The 23733-nt window shown below is 46.2% G+C and overlaps 1 protein-coding gene across 3 annotated transcripts in view; it reads right to left on the minus strand.

The window, feature by feature from the left end:
* Window positions 1-23733, minus strand: part of LOC143995870 (uncharacterized) — a 207934-nt gene that overhangs the window by 38929 nt on the left and 145272 nt on the right. For all 3 annotated transcript variants that reach the window (XM_077490596.1, XM_077490595.1, XM_077490594.1), the window contains 2 exons: window positions 22529-22626; window positions 3640-3829 (listed from right to left, as the gene is read on the minus strand). In XM_077490596.1, coding sequence (XP_077346722.1) covers window positions 3640-3829; window positions 22529-22626 — 288 coding nt within the window. The remainder of the gene's footprint in view (window positions 1-3639; window positions 3830-22528; window positions 22627-23733) is intronic.

Below are 23733 nucleotides of genomic sequence, written 5' to 3' on the forward strand. Positions count from 1 at the left end.
TGAGGTGTTACAGTGCTGTGGTACCAGTGCCTAAGGCCCAATTTTTCTGCCCCTGTTCAACAGGGACATGTAATTACAATTCTTGATCTAATATTTCACAGCAGGGCCCATTCCTGCGCCCACCAAGAGTAACTGTGAGGACTTACAGTGTTGTGGCAACACCACCACCATCAAAGGCCCAATTTTTCTGCCCCTGTTCAACAGGTGCATGTAATTACAATTCTTGATATAATATTTCACAGCAGGACCCGTTCCAGGGCCCACCAAGAGTAACTATGAGGACTTACAGTGTTGTGGCACCAGCACCACCACCACCAAAGGCCCAATTTTTCTACCACTGTTCAACAATGGCATGTAATTACAATTCTTGATATAATCGTTCACAGCAGGGCGTTCCAGCGCCCACCAAGAGTCACTTTGAGGGCTTACAGTGTTGTGGTAACACCAACACCTTAGGCCCAAATTTCTGCAGAGCATATAGGGCAGGCCCCTACTTTCAAACAACCAACTTACAAACATCTCTTACTTGGAAATGCAAGGAGACAACAGGAAGTGAGATGAAATCTACCCCTAGGAAGGGAAATTTCCTCCTGTAAGAGTTGATATGGGGAACTGATGCTTTATCCCAATCCCTGTTTTACTAAAAAACCCACATTTTCAAAAACATTTGGCATTGGGACAGAAAGCGAGGTGAAATCTTCTGAAGAGGTGCACAGACAGCAAAAAAAAATGTTACAGAGCTGATAACCCTTCCCTATGTTTTCCAAAAAGCTTAAAAATAGATTTTTGGACTGGAGCTACACTTTAAAAATGTACCAGTTCAAAATTACAAACTGATTCTACTTAAAGGGGTTGTAAAGGTAAATGTTTTTTCACCTTAATGCATTCTATGCATTAAGGTGAAAAAACATCTGACACTGCCGGCGCCCCCAGCCCCCCCGTTTTACTTACCTGACCCCTCGAAAATCCCGCGCTCGCCCCCGCTGTCCTCTTCGCCGCTCAGCCTGGCCGCTGATTGGCTGGAGTGGATGGATTGAAAGCTGCGCAGCCATTGGCTCGCGCTGCTGTCAATCACATCCAATGACGCGCCGGGGGCGGAGCCTTGTGATACAGGGAGCGGCTATAGCCGTCAGTTGTATCATGGGAGCGAGCCCGCAGGTGCTTCTCACCAATGCGAGGGAGCTCGCATGAACGTGAGAAGCACCTGCGGGAGGAAGCAGAGACAGCTGCCGAGGGACCCTAGAAGAGCAGGTTCGGGGCCACTCTGTGCAAAACGAGCTGCACAGTGGAGGTAAGTATAACATGTTTGTTATTTTAAATAAATAAAAAATTTCACTTTACAATCCCTTTAACAACAAACCTACACAGTCCCTGTCTTGTTTGCACCACCTGCATACTGCTGTTCAGAGTATATAGGGCCTGGGGGCCTCACGCCTTTCCTTTTTTTAATTTGGGTACGGGGTTTCCCTTAATATCCATACAAGACCCAAAGGGGCTGGTAATGGGCGGGGGGTTACCCATGCCGTTTGTCTCACTGATTTTCATCCATATTGCTGGGACCAGACATTACATTAGAACCGCAAGCAGTTTTAAATTACTTTTTTTCCGTTCGAAATGTCATTTTATGCAGGGACTGTTCTAAACACGGGAAAAACGTGCCATTTCACAGGCATACTATAGACACCCCCCAGACACAATATTTAAAGGAATATTTCAATTTTGTTTCACTTTAAGCGTTGTTAAAATCAGTGCTCCCGAAAAAAACTGCCGTTTTTAAAACTTTTTTTTGCATTGTAACATGTCCCCTGGGGCAGGACCCGGGTCCCTAAACCCTTTTTAGGACAATAACTTGCATATTAGCCTTTAAAATTAGCACTTTTGATTTTGAACGTTCGAGTCCCATAGACTTTAATGGGGGTTCTAAAGTTCGCGCCAATTTTCGGTCTGTTCGCAGGTTCTGGTGTGAACCGAACCGGGGGCTGTTCGCTCATCCCTACCTCTAAGCATAGAGCCCAGAGCCTGTAAGAGAACCCCATAAGGTAAAAGATTTGAGAGTGCCCCCACTTGGGAGGAGCAGAGGAATGTCACTTGCCACCACCGTGATGTAGAAAGTCATCAGTACCTGGAGTTCATCCCCGAAGATTCCAGCACTGGGAAATGTCGCTAATGGATCCGTTTCTTCCTACATGAACTCTACCTTTGCAGGTATGCGGGGGCAGTAAAGTCTGAGTTATGAGTAGGGATATAGGAAAAATCTTGCTCTTGCATGTTGGACTTTAAGATGTTCATTTTACACTTTTGTAAGTAAAGGTTTGAAACTTTGTTCCCATCTGGTCTGAATTTACTTAATGGGTGTAATGCAAGTAACTGGCACACATAGTCTGTAGTTCGGGTCACTAAACACATGGGGTATGAAGACGTACCGAAGTTGGTGCAGTGTGCAGATACAAGTGGTCACCCATGGTAACAGAAATCTACCAAGCAGCCTGTCGTTAAGTGTGTGCCTGAGATAGGTGGGATAGCCTTTTGCAGGAGGGAGCTGTTGTTGGCGCTCTCTCCATGAGTGGTCTGTCTCCCATACCAATAGGAGCAGACTCGTGCCTCAGAGGTCCCTGTCCTGTAGACAGGTATGGAAGAATCAAGTGAACTTTAGTGCAAGCATGGAGACCATGCTGGATGCAGGGCTTGACCACATACCGTTACTGGGAGTGAGGTAGTGGTGATTTGCTGTACGGGTGGATGTGGACAAGGCTCATCGTGCCCCTCCTAAATGCAAGTTACAGAGAAGGTGTACTTTGTCATGGGGACCCGAGAGTTAAGTAGAGAACGGATATGGTGCAATTGTACACGGTGTACATTCATGATCCCATCCCAGGTGTGTCCTCTCCTGTGACCCAGACTTGGCCCCAAATGAGTTAATGGGCAAACATGGAGGAATGGCTTATCTTCAGTGCCCCTCCCTACACAGTGCCCAGAGCGAAGATGCCAACTGTGTCCCCCTCACCCTACCTTTATTATACATGAGTCTGTATGTGTCTGTGTGGGTGCACAGTGTGTACAATGTGGGTGCGTGCACAGTGTGTTCGTGTGGTTGTATGCAGTACTGGGACAAGATCATCCAGTGCCCAGGGCAAAGATGCAAAAATGTGCCCCCCCCTTCATTATTTGTGAACTTATGGGGAGGAGGGGGACAGAGAGTACAGTCCGCACCTCCTCCTGGCCCTCTCCTCCTCTCCTTGCTGCTTTTAGCGCTGGGCTGACAGAAGTAGTGATGCCACTGTCACTACTCCTGTCAGCCATACGGTAGAAGGAACTTGTGGCACCCCCAATCCCTACAATACATGTTGTGCCCAGGGCAGCCCCCCTTGTCCCAGGCCTGTATCCAGGCACCATCATATATGAGGTCCCTCAGCTATAGCTCATCGAACCCCTTGCATGCTCTTGGGGAACCCTAGGGTTCCACGGAACCCTGGTTGAGAATGGCTGATATAGCTGATCATCAAGTCTCTGCAGCAGATCGGTGTCAGTGGTGAACCTTCCATTGTGAAACAAGATCAAACACTCCACTGCTTTAAACCTATGAATATTTATTGTTCTATAAAACAGCCTTTCAATTGGCATGTCTGCCAGTGCACTCACCTCCAATATCAGTCTCAATGTTCTCGGTTGTAACCTCCTTAGCCCCAGATGTTGCGAGTCCTTGGAGGGTGATGGTGTAGTTGGTCCCATACTGGAGGGGGATTTTATATTCTGTCACATTGGGTGGGAACTGGAGAGACTCGTCCACAGCAAAGGACACATTGTAATCCCTCCAGCCTGAGATATTCATCTACAAGGAATTATATCTTATATGACTCATTTGATGACCATGTAGTAAAGATTAAAAGTAAGCAAATTGGTTCTTTAGTAAGCTGAAAAGAAATATATGATGATGTAATGCCAATTTTTACATATATATATATATATATATATATATATATATATATATATATATATATATATATATTTATATTTAAAATAGTTTTATGTTAACAACATTCTTATAGGGTAGCATTGACACAGGATTTCTAGAGCTTCATGGGTTATCTGAAAGGAAAACACTTCTCTGCACTAGCTGCCCTTATATTAGACACTCTGAAGGAAATCTCAGAAGGGCCCATAAAGCTACTGAGCCCCCTAAACAGCCGGATATTTCATCAGGAGGTAAGGAGACACTGGAAACGTGAAATGGATCCAAAGACTCCACCTGCTGACTGGATATGAGAAAATATAATAGGATTTTTATATACAGCTTACCTGTAAAATCCTTTTCTTGAGAGTACATCACGGGACACAGGAGCTTCATTACATAGTGGGTTATATAGGCACCTCTGGTGATTGGACACTGGTTGACCCAATTAAAGAGAATTCCTCCCCTATATAACCCCTCCCATTAGGGAGCCACCTCAGTTTTGTAGCAAAGCAATAAGAAACCACGTAAAACCCAAGAGGGGCGGGAGCCCTGTGTCCCGTGATGTACTCTCAAGAAAAGGATTTTACAGGTAAGCTGTATATAAAAATCCTATTTTCTTGATCATACATCACGGGACACAGGAGCTTCATTACATAGTGGGATGTCCCATAGCAATGCTCAGGTTGAGGGGAGGGAGACACAGATCATAATTTTAGACCGCCAGGGACCTGAGGACCTAAACTGCAGCTTGCAGTACACTGCGCCCGAAGGCGATATCCTCTTGCCCTCTGACATCCACCTGATAGAATCTGGTGAATGTGTGGACTGATGACCAAGTCGCAGCCTTACAGATCTGAGCCAGGGAGGCCTGGTGATGCACTGCCCAAGAAGCACTGACAGCCCTAGTAGAGTGCGCTTTCACCTGAAAAGGAGGAATCTTCCTCTTTAAGTCATAGGCCTGAGAAATAACCTGTCTGATCCACCTTGAGAGAGTGGACTTTGACGCTGCCTGACCCCTTTTAGGGCCTTCTGGCAGAATAAATAAACAGTCAGTTTTCCTTATCTGAGCAGTTGCTTGAAGATAAAGACTGATTGCTCTAACCACATCTAAAGTGTGTAAGGATTTTTCCTCTGTGGACTGAGGATTTGGAAAAAAGGATGGTAGGATTACATCCTGATTCAGGTGGAAACCTGAAACTACCTTAGGTAGAAAGGACCTGTTGGGACGCATGACCACTCGGTCCTTATGGATAATTAAATAGGGCTCTTTACAGGAAAGAGCTGCCAATTCTGATACCCTTCTAGCCGTGGATATGGCTACTAGGAAAACCAGCTTCTTTGTCAGGAGAGTCAAGGAAGCTAGATGCAGAGGTTCAAATGGTTGGGCTTCTAAGGCCGAGAGAACCAAATTCAGATCCCGAGGGCATACCGGAGGTTTGACTGGCGGTCTCATCCGCATAGCCCCCTGGATAAAGGCCCGTACTAGGGAATGTGATGCAAGCGATCTTTTGAAAAAAAGACCGATAGGGCCGAAATCTGCACCTTGATGGTGCTTATGGCCAAATTCATTTCAAGGCCTGACTGGAGAAAGGCCAAGATTCTGCCAATGACATACCTTCTAGGATGCCATCTCCTGGGTTCACACCAGGAAACATATGTCCTCCAGATCATGTAATAGATACGCCTGGAGGCTGGTTTTCTGGCATTGACCAGAGTGGAAAGGACTGGCCCCGAAAGACCACGGCCTCTCAAAATGTGGGTCTCAGCAGCCAGGCCGTCAAATTCAGACTGCGTAAAGCAGGATGGTAAATTGGGCCCTGTGAGAGCAGATCTGGCCGGAGAGGGAGGGTCCATGGCCTGCCCACTGCCAACTTCATGATTTCTGCGAACCATGGTCGCCTGGGCCAAGCCGAGGCCACTAGAAGGACCGGCTTCGTCTCCCTCTTGACCCTTCCCAGGAACCTCGATAGCAGCGGGCTCGGGGGGAAGGCATAGATCAGATTGTACTGATCCCAGGGAACTGTCAGAGCATCTGACCCCTGAGCAAGTGCATCTCTTGTCCTTGATACAAAGCTGCCCAGTTTCCTGTTGAATCTGGACGCAAACAGATCCACGTCTGGAGTGCCCCACTTGTAACATATGTCCTGAAACACATCGGGGTGCAGAGCCCATTCTCCTGGGCACAACTGCTGGCGGCTGAAATAATCCGCCTGCCAATTGTCCACTCCTGGGATGAAGACTGCAGAGAGGCACGGCACATGCTCTTCTGCCCAGACAAGTATGCGATTCACCTCCTTTTGGGCCACCAGACTTCTGGTACCGCCCTGGTGATTGATATAAGCCACTGCGGTGGCATTGTCGGACTGAATCCGAACCGGGAAACCTCGCAGTCTGTGAGACCACTCTCTGAGTGCCATGTAAACTGCCCGAATCTCCAAGATATTTATGGGCAGCAGACTTTCGGTCGCAGACCATTTTCCCTGCGAGCATGTTCCCTATAACACGGCTCCCCAGCCTGTCAGGCTGGCATCCGTGGTGACAATCTTCCACGAGAGGGGAAGAAAGGTTTTGCCCTTCAGCAAATTTTCGGTCTGTAACCACCAGACAAGACTTTTGCGTGCCCGAGGGGATAAACGCATAGGAAGATCCAGGGATTGGGGCTTCCTGTTCCAAATCGCAAGGATGCATCTTTGCAGGGGCCTTGAGTGGAACTGGGCGAATGGAACGGCCTCGAAAGAGGCGACCATTTTTCCCAACAGTCTCATGCACAACCGAATGGAGGAAGATCTTCTGCCCAGAATCAGGCGCACCAGATCTCCAATGGCCAAGGCCTTTGGCTTTGGAAGGAACACCCTGCCTTGAGCGGTGTCGATAATCAGACCCAGGTAATCCAACCTGGTGGTCGGTTGTAAAGACGACTTTTCTAGGTTTATAATCCAACCTAGGTGGCCCAGATGTTCTAGCGTTTTGGTGACGCTGCGACTTAGGCATGTTGCAGTTCTCTCTACGAGAAGTAAGTCGTCTAGGTAAGCCATGACGGCTATGCCCTGAACTCTTAAGATTGCTAAGAGAGGGTCTAGAATCTTCGTGAAGACTCGGGGGGCCGTGGCTAGGCCGAACGGCAGGGCCACAAATTGAAAATGGCGCTGCTCTACCGCGAACCTCAGAAACTTCTGGTGTGCGGGAAATATTGGCACATGAAGATATGCGTCTCTGATATCTATTGATGCCATGAATTCTCCTCCTTGTAGGGAGGAGAGCACAGTGCGTATTGACTGCATCCGGAAGGTCTGGATGTGTAGAAACCGGTTTAAGTCTCTCAGATCCAAGATAGGTCTGACACTTCCGCTTGGTTTTGGAACGGTGAAGAGATTTGAATAAAAACCTGAACCCTGATCTTTCGGGCTCACTTCTACTATCACACCCTGGGATAGTAATTGATCTAAGGCCACAAATAGCGGTTTCTGCTTTATCGGATCCCTGGGGATCCTTGACCTTAGAAAACGAGAAGGTGGAATCTCCTGAAACTCTAGCCTGTAGCCCAGAGACACTGAAGAGATCACCCATCTGTCCTGAATCTCCTCCCGCCAGGCGCCTGCAAACTGCAGGAGCCTTCCCCCCACTCGGCCGAGCGGGGGCGCCCCTTCACAAGGAGGTCTTGGAGGTTTGCTTGGCAGGCTTCCGCCCCCAAGTCTTTTTCTGTCCCTGGGCTCAGCCCTGAGGCTTTCCAGCCGAGGAGGGCTGGGAAGGCTGTCGCCACTGTTTAGAGCTTGATGCTTCGGGAGAAAGAGTACGCCTGAATGAAGGACGTTTACTCTTCTTGACTGGAAGGAGTGTAGATTTACCTCCCGAAATATTTTGGACGAATTTATCTAATTCCTCTCCAAACAACCGTTCCCCTTTAAACGGGAACCCAGCCAAATGCTTTTGCATGACATCTCAGCAGCCCAATTCTTTAGCCATAGAGCCCTTCGTATGTGTACCAACATGAGGGACAAACGTGATGCTTGTTGGACAGAATCCAAAATCGCATCAATTATGAAACATAAGATGTGAGGCATTTCTGCATATTTCTCTACTTCCTCATTGGGAAGGAGTTCAAACATCTGTTTAACCTGTTCCTTAAGGAACTGACACAACCCCACGGCTGCGACTGTAGGTTGCACCACAGCGCCGGCCATGGAAAGGGAGGCTTTTAACAAGGTTTCCAGCCCTTTGTCAGCTGGATCCTTAAATACCTGCGCATTATCCAAAGGACAAGTTAGGTTTTTATTCACACAAGAGATAGCCGCATCAACAGATGGGGCCCCCCATTTCTTGGTGAAACTTTCCTCCACGGGATAATACATAGAAAACCTCTTGGGAGGAGAAAACAGTTTATCGGGATGTCCCCAGTCCTTATACATCAAGTCAGCCATTAAAGGATGAATTGGAAAGGAACAAGCAGTCTGTGGGGCTTTCCTGACTCCCAGGGAAGAGACAGAGGATGTAGCGACTTCAGTAGCAGGCATTCTGAATGTGGTACGCACCAATTCAGTATAATACTGCACCTGCTTTCTGAGTGCCTGGGAGGAGGGGACTAACTCCTCATCCTCTGACTGATCCGACTGCTCATGATCCCTATCCAAAGATAGGGATCTCTCCTCATTTTCAGAACAACTGTCTGAGAGAGGGATTTCAGCAGAGGGAGGGGATCTACCCCTTTTTCTGCTATCTTTTAGGGAAGCAGAAATAAAATTCATTATCCTCCCTTCAAAACTCTCCAATGTAGCCCTAAGGGAGTCCTCAGTGACATATACCGGGGCTGCGACATTAGGAGAGGCTGCAAAGCCTGAAAGGGGCACTGACTCGTCTTGAGATGCAGGCTCCACTCTTGCAGAGGGGGATGGTAATCTGCATGCACTTTTGGAATGGACCTAGGCGGTGACCTGCCAGTGCTTTTGTTACCTGCCCCTGAAACCCTCTTACGAGGAGACATAGTACTGAGCTACAAAGCAGAGTTACTAATGTAAAATGCAATCACTTGTTTGTGCTTAAAGTCTCACAATAAATCAATATAAGCTTAACTGCACAATATGATGCTGAGTAGGTGTCTTAAGGTTCGCCTGGATCCAATCCCACGGATGCTTACAGCCCACAGCTCCTGTGTCTCACCTTACAGTCCCCTGACGCTCTGGGCTTTTAAAAACGGCCGTTTTGGCGCCTGCACTGCAGCATAGAGCACCTGATTGTGCACAGCTGGCAACCACCCCCCCCCCCTTTCCCCATTAGGCCGGGAGCGCGCCCGGCGCGCGTGCACGCGCCCGCGCGCGTGCACGAGGACCGCGGGATCCGGGGGGGGAGGAGAACCCAAAGGGAGTGACATGGGACCCCCTGATCTGCGTGGGACCCCTCTTTTACCTTCATTGTGGCAGGGACTGCAAGGAGACGTGAGTAGCTGGGAGGACCAGGCATTTCACTGAGCGTGTTTGTTTGAAAGGCATGTAAGTATGCATCAGGCTTGCTCTTACTCCCTCAAGTGGTGGAAACCAGGTAAGACATACAACTACTCACAATGAAGAAATCCATTCATATATTAAATATATAGGATGACTTCCCATACCTGTTCCCCGCCGCAGGAATTGCTGTGTTCAGACCAATTCCAGCCTTCACCCATCACGGCGGGTATTGTTAGCCAACCTTCAGGCGTATCTGGGGTTCTTACGAAAAGATCCTCCTACCTGGGCCTTGTAAAAAACTCTGCCAGAAACTTACGGGCGCCCTGAGTAAACAGTACCCCAAGTCTGGTTGTCCCAGAGTCCAGTCTTCCAATGGAGAGGACTTACAGGCAAAACCTCGTGTCTTCGGCAGACGAGGCCCGGGTACCATACCATCTTGGGAGTCAATTATCGGCCCGAGGTATGGATCCGGTTTGTTGTAGCCCTTCGGCCCTCGCCGGGACCCGCATAGAGCTAAGTTTTACGTGACCATCGACCAGACACTGGCGAAAAAACTGAGGTGCCTCCCTAATGGGAGGGGTTATATAGGGGAGGAATTCTCTTTAATTGGGTCAACCAGTGTCCAATCACCAGAGGTGCCTATATAACCCACTATGTAATGAAGCTCCTGTGTCCCGTGATGTATGATCAAGAAATAATATTTTTTTGACTCAAGGGAAAATATATCAAATAGTCCTAATCATAATAAATACAATAGCAAACTATGTAGAAACCATTGCAGATTGCCTCTCTATGGAGTCTATTCAGGGCCTTCTTTAAGGCAGGGCAAAAGAGGCAGCTGCCCTGGGCCCTGTCATTGTTGTGGGGCCCAAAGCAGCTGCCTCATACTTGCCAACCATTCCAGTTTAAATTCCCTTGTCCCTTGAAATTTTAGTCCTGTGCTGTGTCCTGATATCTCAGTGTGAAATGCTGCTACTAATGCTGCTCAGCTCAGCCCTATTGTGTACGGATGACTCACCTGCAGACTCTGTGTTTACATGTAAATAACGGTCATTTATATGTAAATAGCAGCAACATTCATATGTAAATAGCTGAGGCCAGCGGCATTGATTTGTAAATAAAGGTGGCATTCATATATATTATGCCCCCTGCTGTGAGGAGAAAATATGCTGTAACCTAAAGCAACCAGTGAGCAGTATTACTGTACAGTAATCTCTAGCAACCAATCAACAAGCAGAAATCATGTGCTGTAACCTCCAGCAACTAATCAGTGAGCCTTAATGTGTACTGTAGCCTCTAGCAACCTGTCAGTAAGCAGTAATGATATGCTGTAACCTCTGGCAACCAATCGCAATCGCTGCCTGATCTGATCTGATCTGATACAGTAAACTGATTTTAAGTCTAGCTGCTATTTATTGTATTTCTCAGAGAAGGTGGAGAGCGACATTGCATGGGGGGGAGGGGGGCCCCAAGACAATTTTTGCCCCGGGCCCAATCAATATTAAAAACGGCCCTGAGTCTATTTACATGACAGATACCATTGATGAGTATGAATAGCACCGCCTGGCAGGTAGAAGGCTACAACCGCTTAGATGCTCAGCTGTCATTGGTACAATGATGGCCAAGCTCAGAATATTATCATTTCTTATTGGGTTTCCAAGGCCTGGCTACTCGTGGACTCTATTCCTTGCATTGAAACCAATGATGGAGCACTATTCCTCCCACTGACACCAATGATGGAGCACTATTCCTCCCACTGACACCAATGATGGAGCACTATTCCTCCCACTGACACCAATGATGGAGCACTATTCCTCCCACTGACACCAATGATGGGGCACTATTCCTCCCACTGACACCAATGATGGGGCACTATTCATCCACCTAATAGAAACCATAGGTCATTGTTTACTCCCACCGACACTAGGACATTTATTACTCCCACTGGCCACAATCCGGCTCCCATCAGGTTTGAAGGACCATAAACCGGACCTTTGTTTAGAAAGTTTGGAGACTCCTGGTCTACACGATCCATGGTCTACATTTTCACAGGCCTATTGGTTGACTAGAGAGTGTTGGCAGTCCACATTGATGGCCTATTTGTAGATGAGTGGGATATATAAATGTTTAATGTCTCATTGTGCTGTTCACACACTCCGGGCTTCCAGATGAGATTTCTTCATTCCTGAAATGTTGCTATGCTGTGGAATTGAGAAGATTTTTCTATTTGAATTTATGAAGAAACTTTAATTGGTAGTGAACTCAAAGAAAAAATGGGCCCCCTGCAGGTAATTCCATAGAGGGCTGGTATGCATCGATTACTAACACGATATGATAGACAAATATTTCAAATGGAGCCTTCCAGTGCTGGGCTGTCACCACTCCAAGTGCTTCTACCTTCACGTGGCCTTCTTCCTTGGTTCATACTCTCTGGCCATATGAACTGGAAGGCAGTGATGACAACACATGCATGCCAGAGTCACCATTGTGGCATAGCACTGTCTGCCTTCACAGCACACTTATCGTTATGTCAATGGAGAGTACTGTGCATGCCTCCAGAACTTCCCCAGGGCCTCTGCCATCCTCTGTAACTCACAACCCCAATCTGTCCTACTATCTACTACTCTGTCCACCTTTAGGAGAGCCTTGAAAACTCATCTCTTCAAGGAAGCCTGAAGGCAGGTGGAGTTCCCCTTAAAGTATATGCAAACCCTTCTCTGCTAATACAATGGTGATCAACTTTCTTGATATGGAGGGCCCAAGTGTAGCCCCCGACATCACCAAAGGACCACACCTAAAATTAAGTCAGTCAAGGAAAAGCAGCACTCAGGGTCCTAGGAGCAAATCTTTATATTGTGGTAATCCTTCTAGGGTTGGGTGGATGTAATGCAGGTTGTAAAGAGTCCGCCCAGTAGATGCAAAGAAAAAACACACTTGTTTATTTTAAATAATTAAAGCGGGAGTCCGCCGGGAGTTCCACCGTTTTTTTTTTTTAAAAGCCAGCAGCTACAAATACTGCAGCTGCTGACTTTTAAAATAAGGACACTTACCCGCCCAGCGCGCCCGCGATGTCGGCACCCGAAGCTGATCTCTCGATCGTCTCTCGGGTGCTGCCGCCGCCATCTTGGGTATGGGAATCAGGAAGTGGAGCCTTTCGGCTTCATTTCCCGGTTCCCTACTGCGCATGCACGAGTCGCGCTGCGCAATGAGGATGGACCCGCTGCCTCTGGGATCTGTGTGTTTCCCAGCAGGCAGTGGGGGACTTTCAGAAAGGGGCATAGATCTACGCCCCTTTCCGCAGAGAGCTATCCCGGAAGTGGGTGCAGATACCTGTACTGTACAGGTACCTGCATCCCCCTCCCCCCTGAAAGGTGCCAATTGTGGCGCCGGAGGAGGGGAGGATTCCAATGAGCGGAAGGTCCACTTTAGGGTGGACCTCCGCTTTAAGTAATAATTAATTTAATAAACAAGTCATTAAAATGTTAATAAAAGCAAGTGATACCAATGCCAGAAACTCCGGGGTGAGATGGAATCTTGCACCCAAGTTCCAGTGGGGAAGCCATTAGGGAAATGGCGAAGTGACAGCCTGTGGATCGCTGTCTGTTTGTGTGTCCAGGCTAGGCGCACGGCGCGATGCGGATGGCGTCAGGACTAGCCACTGAGCAGAAGAAGGAAGGAGTCACAAGGATCCAGCTTGGCACGCAAGCATGGGGGTTTCAGTGACGACGCATTTCGCACGCATGTGCTTTGTCAAGTCACAGAGAAGCTGGCAGCCAACATATCTAGGCAATTGATATGCTAAATAGAGGGTGTGGAGTGGGCGGGTCAATTCAAAAACCTGAGTCCCAATTTGCCATCATTGCCCTTACATAATTAAACACATAATTCAACCAACAACTACTATTATTTCATTGTTATTTATTTTACCTGTAATGGTCATAATCAAAATATAAACTACCATTGGGCAACAGATCTGGTACACATTGATTGACAAATCTAGAATTCCATAAGGTTATAAGGCACCTCAATAAAAACAGCACATACACTATATTGTCAAAAGTATTAGGACACCTGCCTTTACACGCACATGAACTTTAATGGCATCCCAGTCTTAGTCCGTAGGGTTCAATAATGAGTTGGCCCACCCTTTGCAGCTATAATAGCTTAAACTCTTCTGGAAAGGCCATCCACAAGGTTTAGGAGTGTGTCTATGGGAATGTTTGACCATTCTCCCAGAAGCGCATTTGTGAGGTCACAGGACAAGAAGGCCTGGCTCTCAGTCTCTGCTCTAATTCATCCCAAAGGTGTTATTGGGTTGAAGTCAGGAATCTGTGCAGGCCAGTCAAGCTCCTCCACCGCAAACTTGCTCATCCATGTCTTTATGGACCTTTTTCTGAACTGAAAGCTACTGAAAGTGACTCATATCAGTAGATAGCATATTATCAGTATTATATTCAGTGGAAGGAAGAGTGACCTATTGTTGGCCAATATTTGGACTTTTGCTAATGTCAATTTTTGTATACAAAAAAACAAGACTACTGGGGGGAACTTATGGACTTTACAGGCACCAGTACAGAACAAAAAAACAGAGAAAACATAAAATACGAACTAAATGAATACCAATTATATCAACATGGTTTTTATTGGTAATTATTGGACGCGGGGGGTGGGGCACACACATTTATGGAGATGCCGCACAAGCGTCTCCTTGCGATGAGACACTCATTTACTTTTCCCTCTGGAAAAGTTATCATCTTCACTTACCATCATCCCCTCCTCCTTTCTTCATTGACACCCCTATATTACCCTATACTTTCTTGACACCCAGCCTTATGTGGTCTTGATTGTTGGATATGCCAATGAGCTGGCTCCCTATACCTGCTGTTTGGAACTGAGATGTGATAGCTGTCTCTATCCTCTTACATTTGACTACTCTGGAACTCATGGAAAGGGAGGCACGGAAATGAAGGCAAAGACGGAGGTGCAGGGCTGGCATGACGGATGCTAAGTAAAACCCCTGCAGGGTTAAAATTAAAGGGGTTGTAAAGGTTCATTTTTTATTTTCTAAATAGGTTGCTCTAAGCTAGTGCATTGTTGGTTCACTTACCTTTTCCTTTGATTTCCCTTCTAAATGTTTTTTTTCTTTGTCTGAATATCTCACTTCCTGTTTCTCCTCAGTAAACTTCTCACCATCTTCCGAGCTGGTGGTTAGTCAGCCAGAACAGCTTACTAAACAGCTTACTGAGGAGGAACAGGAAGTGAGAAATTCGAACAAAGAAAACAAAGAAAAAAACATTTATAAGGGAAATCAAAGAAAAAGGTAAGTGAACCAACAATGCACTAGCTTAAAGGAACCTATTTAGAAAATAAAAAACGAACCTTTACAACCCCTTTAAGATAGAAGAAGTGAAAGAGGGGCGGAGCTGAGAGTCAGGAGGAAGGGGGCGGAACACTATTTAAATGTGGGGAGGAGTCGAGCGGCAAGCGTGGGTCACAAGGTTTTGGAAGTTGCCCACCCACCCGCCCTTAGGTTAGGATGTTATATTTATTGTATTTCTGGTTGTTGCCGGTGTCCCCTTTTTTCTTGCAGGTTCGGTGAAGAGGGTCGTCATAGCAGCAAAAGACGGTGCCTTTGGTCTTTGACGGGGTAAAGAAACGGATGTGATGGAAGTGTGTGGGGGGGCTCATAGGTGGTATGTGCCCCCTTTTTGGTGTATCCCAGCGGAAGGGTAGGCTGGGATACGGGTTTGGTGGCACTGCGGGAAAGTGGGTTGTCTCCGGGCTGATAAACGGCCGGAGGCCTGGTATGGTGAAAATGTGGTTTTGGTTGAAGATTGGTTAAAATAAAGGTTGCTATGGCTATGGCCATTTTATACTCCAAACTCCAGTGTGGTCTATTTATTGGGGGGTAAGGTAAAAGGGAAAGGTAAAAGGTATGGGGTAGGAAAAGGAAGGTTTCCGGGAAGGGGTGTATTACTAGATGCATAGGTCATGGATTACTAGACGTTGGTGAGCCCTTCCTTACGCTACTACCATATCATCATATACATTATAGACATTTATATATATATATATAATACATTGGCATCAAGCACTACATTTATACAAACCTTTTCCTTTTATGTATCTTATCTCTAGTTGCTGATTTTCAGACTCTCTATCTCCTTCGCGATCCAGATGCTATATTAACTGGTCATTAGCCCCCACTCCGGAGGGTAACTTTGTAAATTAATACATTTTTATCTTTACTCAATTTTTGATATTATATTGTCGTGTGTCCCCACAGTGCCCTATTATGACTGTCTATGTGTTGCACATTCATATCGTCTCTCGACAGCACCTTGCCCTATGTTAATTATTTGTTAGTTATTATGAACCAAATGTAGTTGTATATTTTACTGTATTTTATTTGTGATGTATGTTCCTTCTTTGCTTTTAAGAACTTCATTGCGCCCCAGAAGAAGCGTCGATGGGACGCGAAACATGTCGGGGCATGAGCAAGGGACTCATATCAGCATATCATCACTGTGAATATATATCTACACTCTAGTTCCCAATGGCTTATTGTTGGCTATTTTATTGAACCATATTATTGTATGAGATGTAGTATGATATATTTTTTGCTGATTGAGGTCTCCGCTAATGAATGTATCATCCTTTTCTGGTTTTTAATCGCATTTTTGTATATCTTTGGAATAATAAAAACTGTTTAATGAAAATCATTTTTGTTCTGTACTGGGGCCTGTAAAGTCCATAAGTCCCCCCAGTAGTCTCGTTTTTTTGTATACACTCATCACGGACGATGGCACTTCTTTACTAAGGATTATATTGGGATATCCACTTTTACCACGAAGTGATGTTTTGATATCCCGCACCCTTCTGTCTATAATGTCAATTTTTGGTTGCAGAGAAGAGTTATTTCAGTAAAAGAATTTGTTACGACAAGAAGCCTCTGTGTGATAATATATCAGAAGTGTTCAACAAAGCCAATGCTTGGGACATTAGGTGATAGATGTGGTGAAAACCTGGCCATCATGGTCCTCAAAGCTTACATGTAGATGAGGTGCCTGATTACTCCTGAGGAAGTGGGGTTAACTATGTAAGTACCAGGAGGATGGAAAGACTAGGCCTCAGGCTGCCATCCATACATGGACAGCATTGGTTTGGGCTGATCAACCTGTGACACCCTACAACCTTTATGTAAAGGCTCGTGCCTGGCGGTTTATGAAGACTACATGGAACTGGGCCAGGTGTCAGCCATCTTACAAGCCTACCCTGCCTCCACCTAAAAACTGTGCCTTCTCCATCAACTAATCCCTCACAGTAATTACCTTTGTGTATCACTTGCCCTTTCCAGCCAGTGAGCACGCGCAGACCACAGCTACGCGCTAGGCCAGCCACGACGTAGCCTCAACAGACGGAGGCTGGCCTGCGAGTTAAATGTCTTGCAAAGTCAAATGCGACTGGGTTTTGGTCCAAGTCGCACCGTCCCTCTGGCCAACAGCCCCCTATTTCAGTGGCGAGGGTCCTATCTGGAGCTATACCCACAGCCGTAAAAGGGCAAGTACAGTCCTCCCTCCTTGTGTGCGGGGAGTGGGGTGGACGCGGGTATTCCAGGGATGGTCAGACTTGCCTGCAGGATCCCTCCTTCCATCCTTCAGTTAAGCTGGGTTCCCCCTATCTACCCTCTACCGCCCCCCCACCCAGTATTCCCTGAGGTGGGGGGAGGGGGGACACATGTTGCTGACACATGTGCTGCTGTGTATACTGCCTTGATTGGTGGGGCTGGAGTGCCTGGGGCCATTGGGGTCCCAGTGCAAGGGTTTCCCCCATCCCCCTATGTGGATGTTCCCTGGGGGGGCTGGTGTGTCAGTGTGGGAATAGGACCTGATGGGGGATCTGCTAGCATTTTGGCAAAAGTTGGTGGCCATTTACCCTTATGTAGCATACACACGGCCGGACTTTTTGACGGACTAGGTCTGACGGTCTACCCAAAGGACTTTCGGCAGAGTCGGCAGAGTTCTACCTGACTTTCCAAATGAACGGATTTGGCCACACACAATCACACGAAAGTCCGACAGATTAGAACGTGATGACGTACGACTGAACTAGAATAAGGAAGTTCATAGCCAGTAGCCAATAGCTGCCCTAGCATCGGCTTTTGTCCGTCGGACTAGCATACACGCGAACGGATTTCTCGTTAGGAACTGGGTCCGGCGGAGTTCCGGCGGAAAAATTAGAAACATGTTCTATTTCTAAAGTCTGTCATATTTTTGGACAGCAAAGGTCCGATGGAGACCACACATGATCGTATTGTCCAACGGATTCCTTCCGTCGGACCTTTGCTGTCGAAAAGTCCGGTCGTGTGTACGCGGCATAAGTCTAAGTCTGATGCTGCTGTGAATGTGGCCCCTCCAGTGGGACTTGATACCACGCTCCCTGATCCATCTGATAGTGACAATGACTCCTCAACGGTCGCAGGTGCGAAGAAATAAATGCTGGTGGACGCACTTGTTACTGTGGTGTGTGAGACATTAAAAATGGAGGATGTGGCTAATGTGGCCACTGACATGGCTGTCCCTTTTGATACACACCAGCACACCAGGCACCTTGTGCAGCTAAGGTGTTTCTTTATCTGCCATATTTTGACAAGTTTGGCTATAAGGAGTGGGGGCAACCAAAGCAACCTTTTGTAGTCCCTAAACACTTACCCCTTTGAGGAATCACTTTTAAAATAGTGGACTAGTCCACCAGTGGTGGACCCTCCACTTTCCAGGTTGAATAAAGCAACAATGATTCCAGTTTAGGATTCCTCATCCTTTAAATACCCGGCTGATAGGAAAGCAGAGTCCGTGGCGTGTAGCATGTGTACTATGGCAGGTTCGGCAATGCGACCGGTCCTAGCCTCAGCCCTGGTGTCTCAGACACTGACTGAGTGGGCCAAGCTTTTGTGCCAAGGTCTGGAGAATGAGCAGGTTCCTGCTGCTTATGTTGACTTGGCAGACCAGTTGGTCCAAGGGCTGCAATTTATATGTGATGCATCTTTAGATACAACTCCCCTGCTTTCCAAACTTTCAGTTTTAGCGGTAGTGATTAGACGCGTGTTGTGGCTTAAGAACTGGTCTTCAGACCAAGCTTCTAAGCCCTTGTACACACGTTCGGACATTCCGACGGAAAAGGTCTGATCGGACCTTGTTGTCGGATAATCCGACCGTGTGTGGGCTCCATCCGACTTTTTCCGTCGGAATGTCTGACCAACAAAGTTTGAGAGCTGGATATAAAGTTTTCCGACAACATTATCCGATCGGACTCTGTCCGATCGTTTGTAGAGAATTCCGATTGGACAAAGTGTCACACATGCTCAGATCAAATTACGAGACCAAAGCAATTGGCTACTAGCCGCAATGTAGTCCTGTCGCAATGACCGAACGTCATCACGTTCTGAGCGATCGGAATTTCAGACAACTTTGTCCGACCGTGTGTATGCAACACCACTTTCAAACAAAATCTGTCAAAAAAATCCGGCGGATTTTGTTGTCGGAATGTCCCACCATGTGTACAAGGGCTAAGAAAGCTCTCATTGATCTGCCCTTTCAAGGCGATTGCCTGTTTGGGGCTACCCTGGATGACATCCTTAAGGGTGTCACAGGGGGGAAGAGTACCTACCTGCCACAGTCTAAGAAAGGGAAGGGCCCTCGCAAAAGTGGGACTTCCTTCTCAGCCCATAAGAAATTATTTTGGGCTGCAGACAAGGGAAACAGATCTCTCAAGTCTTTCCCAAGAGGTTCCAAGCAATCTTGGTCTGGTAAGCCTAAAGCTGGCTTCTCCAATCCCGCAGACAAGACCCCTTCAGCAGAAAGGTCTGCCCTCACCCATAAATGGGGGGAGGGGACATCTTTATGAGCATCAAGGGGATCCATGAATTGATCCTTTTGGGGGTAGCACAGAAGAGGGAAAGAGTTTGTCCGCTTCAAGGGGCCCTGAGTCTCCTAGTGTGGATATAAGGTTCAGATGTCGTCCGAACTATTCACAGTCTCCTCTATTGCCATCCAGGAAATGTAATTATCTGGGTCGGACTCTGGATTTAATGCTGACCAGGGTAGTCTTTTTTTTCTACTCAAACCTCTGCTCCTTCAGCAGGTTTAGTTCAACAGGCAGTTACCGAGACTCGTGGCAATCTCACTGGTTCCTCTGGTAGACGCCGCAGTCGTCCTAATGCCACTGCAGGGCCAACACCTTCCTCTTCTGCGGTGCAGGTGAAGGACCAAGGGAGAAAGTCTTTTGGTCATTCTGGTGGCTGTAAACATCCTCTGGGAGCTACCGCTCAGAGAAGAACAGTTGTTCCAAGGGCTGATTTACCATCCCTCTTTACAGTTGCTGGTTTTATTGGCCTAGCCATTGAAAGCCAAGTACTGAGAGATAGAGGTTTGTTGGGATCAGTGATCCCTACTACAGTATGTTGAATGCGAGGAAGTCAACTTCTAGTAAGATATACCATCATACATGGAAAGCGCACATTTCTTGGTGTAAGTCGATTGGAGCTTATTCTCGCTCCTTTTCTATGGGTCTGATCTTGACCTTCCTGCAACGGGGCGTTGAGCAGAGGTTGGCCTGAGTACCATCAAGGGCCAGGTGTCTGCCTTAGCAGTCTTCTTTCCTTGACCCCTAGCCACTCACTCTTTAGTTTGTACCTTCATTCAAGGAGTCAGGCATGTGGCTCAGCCGGTACAGTCTCTTTTGCCACCATTGGGATTTAAACTTAGTACTAGCGGTTCTCCAGAAACCTCCATTCAAGAATATTCGGGAGATTCCCTTACCTACATTGTCCCAGAAGGTGGCATTCTTGGTGGCTATTACCTCGGCTTGCAGGGTTGCGGAGTTGGCGGCATTATCCTGTCGCAGTCCCTATTTAGTACTCCATAGGGATAAAGTGGTTCTTCGTCCCTGTCCATCATTCTGCCCAAGGTTGTCTCTGACTTCCATTTGACTGAATTGAATGTGTTGCCATCCTTGTGTACCAAGCTGGCCCATCCCAAGGAATTTGCTTTGCATACCTTGGATGTGGTTTGTGCGATTCGGGTGTATTTGGCAGCCATGGAGTCCCTTCGGAGGTCAGGAAAGGGCTGGCCGCTTCTTCGGCTACCATCTCCAGATGGATCAGACAACGGTGACTCAGGCCTATTCTATTTAAGGTTGGGTTCCTCCTTTCCTTGTCACGGCACATTCTACTTGGGCACTTAGTACTTCTTGGGCCTTCCATCATCAAGCGTCAACATCACAGGTTTGCAAGGCGGCCACTTGGTTGTTGGTGCATAACTTCACTAAATTCTATAAAGTAGATATTTTGGCATCTGCGGATGCTTCTCTTGGCTGAAAGTGTTTCAGGCTGCTGTTTAAAGAGAGGGGTTCCCTCTTGAGGGGTGTTTTTCTTAAAAATCTTATTTTATCAGATGGGGCTCCTGTGACCAGGTTGAGGCTCCTGTGTCCTGGTTAGGGCTCTTGTGTTTAACTTTGGGTTATTTTCCCCACCCCTCATTTTCTTTGGCACTGCTTTTGAATGCCCCAATGGTCAAGATTAAGGAAGCGCTGTGTCAATGAACGAAGGAGAAAATAGGATTTTTGTACTTGCCGTAAAATCCATTTCTCCAAGTTCATCGACGGACACAGCACCCACCCCTCTATGGAGTTTTTGATACTTCTATTACTACTTGCTACTAAACTGAATACCTAGAGCAGGAAGTGGGTTATATGCTAACTGAGGACAGCCCATGGATTGTAGCCAAGATTTTTGTTCTGCCTAGTCCTACTCCTGCAGAGGCGATATAACCCAATGATCAAGATAAAGGAGGCGCTGTGTCCATTGATGAACTCAGAGAAATGGATTTTACGGTGAGTACAAAAATCCAATTTTTCTGTTGCACAAGCTAGCTGAGCTTCACCTCATTCACTAAGCTAAGGGGAAATTCCCTTACTATTTACCTTTAGTAAAGTAACCCCATTGTGTCTGAAAGGAAACAACCATTGCTGTGTCCTCTTGTTAGTTAACTCACAGTGCTCTGGGAATCTTGTGTCATAAATACACCCTGTAAGAAAGGTAAATTACCATGAAAAAATAAACATATTTTCTAAAATGCATTCCCTTTTAACCACATGCCGACCAGCGCACGACAATGTACATTGGCACAATGGCACGGCTGGGCAAATGGGCGTACAGGTACATGATCTCCGCCGGGGGCCCGCGATCGTGTCACAGAGTGGCAGGACAGGGAGATACTTTTGTAAACAAGGCAATTTCCTGTTCTGCCTAGTGACATGACAGGGATCTACTTCTCCCTATCTTTGGGAGCAGTGATCGCTGTCATGTCAGTCGTAGCCCATCCCCCCAGTTAGAATCACTCCTTAGGACACACTTAACCCCTTGATCGCCCCCTAGTGTTTAACCCCTTCCCTGACAGTGTCATTTACACGGTAATCATTGCATTTTTATAGCACTGATCGCTGTATGAATGTCACTGGTCCCAAAATAGTGTCAAAAGTGTCCAATGTGTCCGCCATAATGTTGCAGTTTGCCGCCATTACTAAAAAAAAAAAAAATAATAAAAATGCCATAAATCTATCCCCTATTTTGTAGACGCTATAACTTTTGTGCAAACCAATCAATATACGCTTATTGCAATTTTTTTTAACCAAAAATATGTAGAAGAATACATATCAGCCTAAACTGAGAAAGAAATGTTTTTTATATATATTTTTGGGGGGATATTTATTATAGCAAAACGTAAAAAATATTGCTTTTTTCAAAAAAATTTTGTTTATAGCGCAAAAAAAAAAAAAACACAGAGGTGATCAAATACCACCAAAAGAAAGCTCTATTTGTGGGGAAAAAAGATGTCAATTTTGTTTGGGTGCAACGTCGCACGACCGCGCAGTTGTCAGTTAAAGTGACGCAGTGCCGTATCGCAAAAAGTGCTTTGGTCAGGAAGGGGATAAATCCTTCCGAGGCTAAAGTGGTTAAAATTCTAATAAAATTAACTCTTAACCATTAACTTTAGATAAGGCAATTAGTCTTCAACATGTAAGCGGTAACTGGTCAATATGGAATCAGGAATAAAATACGGAAAATGTAGGATGGTTTTACCTGAAACCCGGTGATTTCTCCCCATTCCTCAGACAGTCTCCATCTAATTGTGTTATCTTCCATTGATGGAACTTTCAGTATTTCAGGTTGACTTGTAACTGGATGGAAAATAAAATCTTACAGAATTTGTAAACTGTCCGTACACACAGAGGTCAGTGTCTCCTTCCCCCTGCAATGAGCCGCAGAACTAAAATATGGAGATATTAAACAGAGAAAGACGCACATCTGCTTGTGTTTTTTTCTTTGTATCCCAAAAAATCCAAAAATTCTTTGTTTCCAAAAAAAAAAGCTTTATTGTAACGCAGTGCTCTGTGCCCTGAACCCACCCTTTTTTGAAGCCTTTTAGAGCCTCTGGCTCTAATCACGTGCTTAAAAAAAACACCCTACCATTGGAATCTATGTATCCAGTGCCCCTGCATGTAGATCAGGGGCCCGGACTCATGGATAGGGGGGTGTGTCCCTAGTGGATGGGCGGCCACTGCCCCACTCCTATTCCTCCTATTTTACCAGACCCCACTCCTATTCCTTCCTTTTTTTTTTCAATTTATTTATTTTAACTTGTCCAGTATACCAATACATAACAATTCATTAATCATATATTTCAGACATATAGAGACCAATCAGATCCAATCATAATCAAAAATACAGGATAATCCTATCTTAAGTACAACAACAACTTTAATATTAAAGTAAACCACATTCTGTCCTCCATATCGCCTATCTCCCCCTTTATACTTAGACAACCCTTTTTCTTCTAAGTAAAGTAGCCTCAAACAAAAAACAAAAAACAAACAAAAGAATGAAAACCCAACCCAACACAATATAGAGACAAACAAGCAAAAAATAAAAAATAAAAAAAGGGAAATTATAAGATTGAGTCACAAGCAGATCTATCCAGATCTAACCATCGACAGGGGAGGTGGAGGCCCCAATCAGCTCTCTCTTCCCAACCCTCTCTCTCCAGTCTCTTCAGGGTACAAAGAGGAGCTTCCATTCCTCCGAAGATTTAAATATATTCCATTGGGCCCATGTTTCTAGGTAAGTCTCATATCGGTTATTAGCCAATAATAGCAACTCTTCCATCCTATTCACCTCTTCGATTCGTGTGAACCACGAAAAGATTGTTGGAGGTCTCGTATCCAGCCACTGTCGTATAATACACGATCTAGCGGCATTAAAAAGATGGCGCAAAATTGATTTACAAT

Source organism: Lithobates pipiens, unplaced genomic scaffold (assembly GCF_037356315.1).
Source record: "Lithobates pipiens isolate NorthernLeopardFrog02 unplaced genomic scaffold, aLitPip1_a1.2 Scaffold_19, whole genome shotgun sequence".
Classification (NCBI taxonomy): Eukaryota; Metazoa; Chordata; class Amphibia; order Anura; family Ranidae; genus Lithobates; species Lithobates pipiens.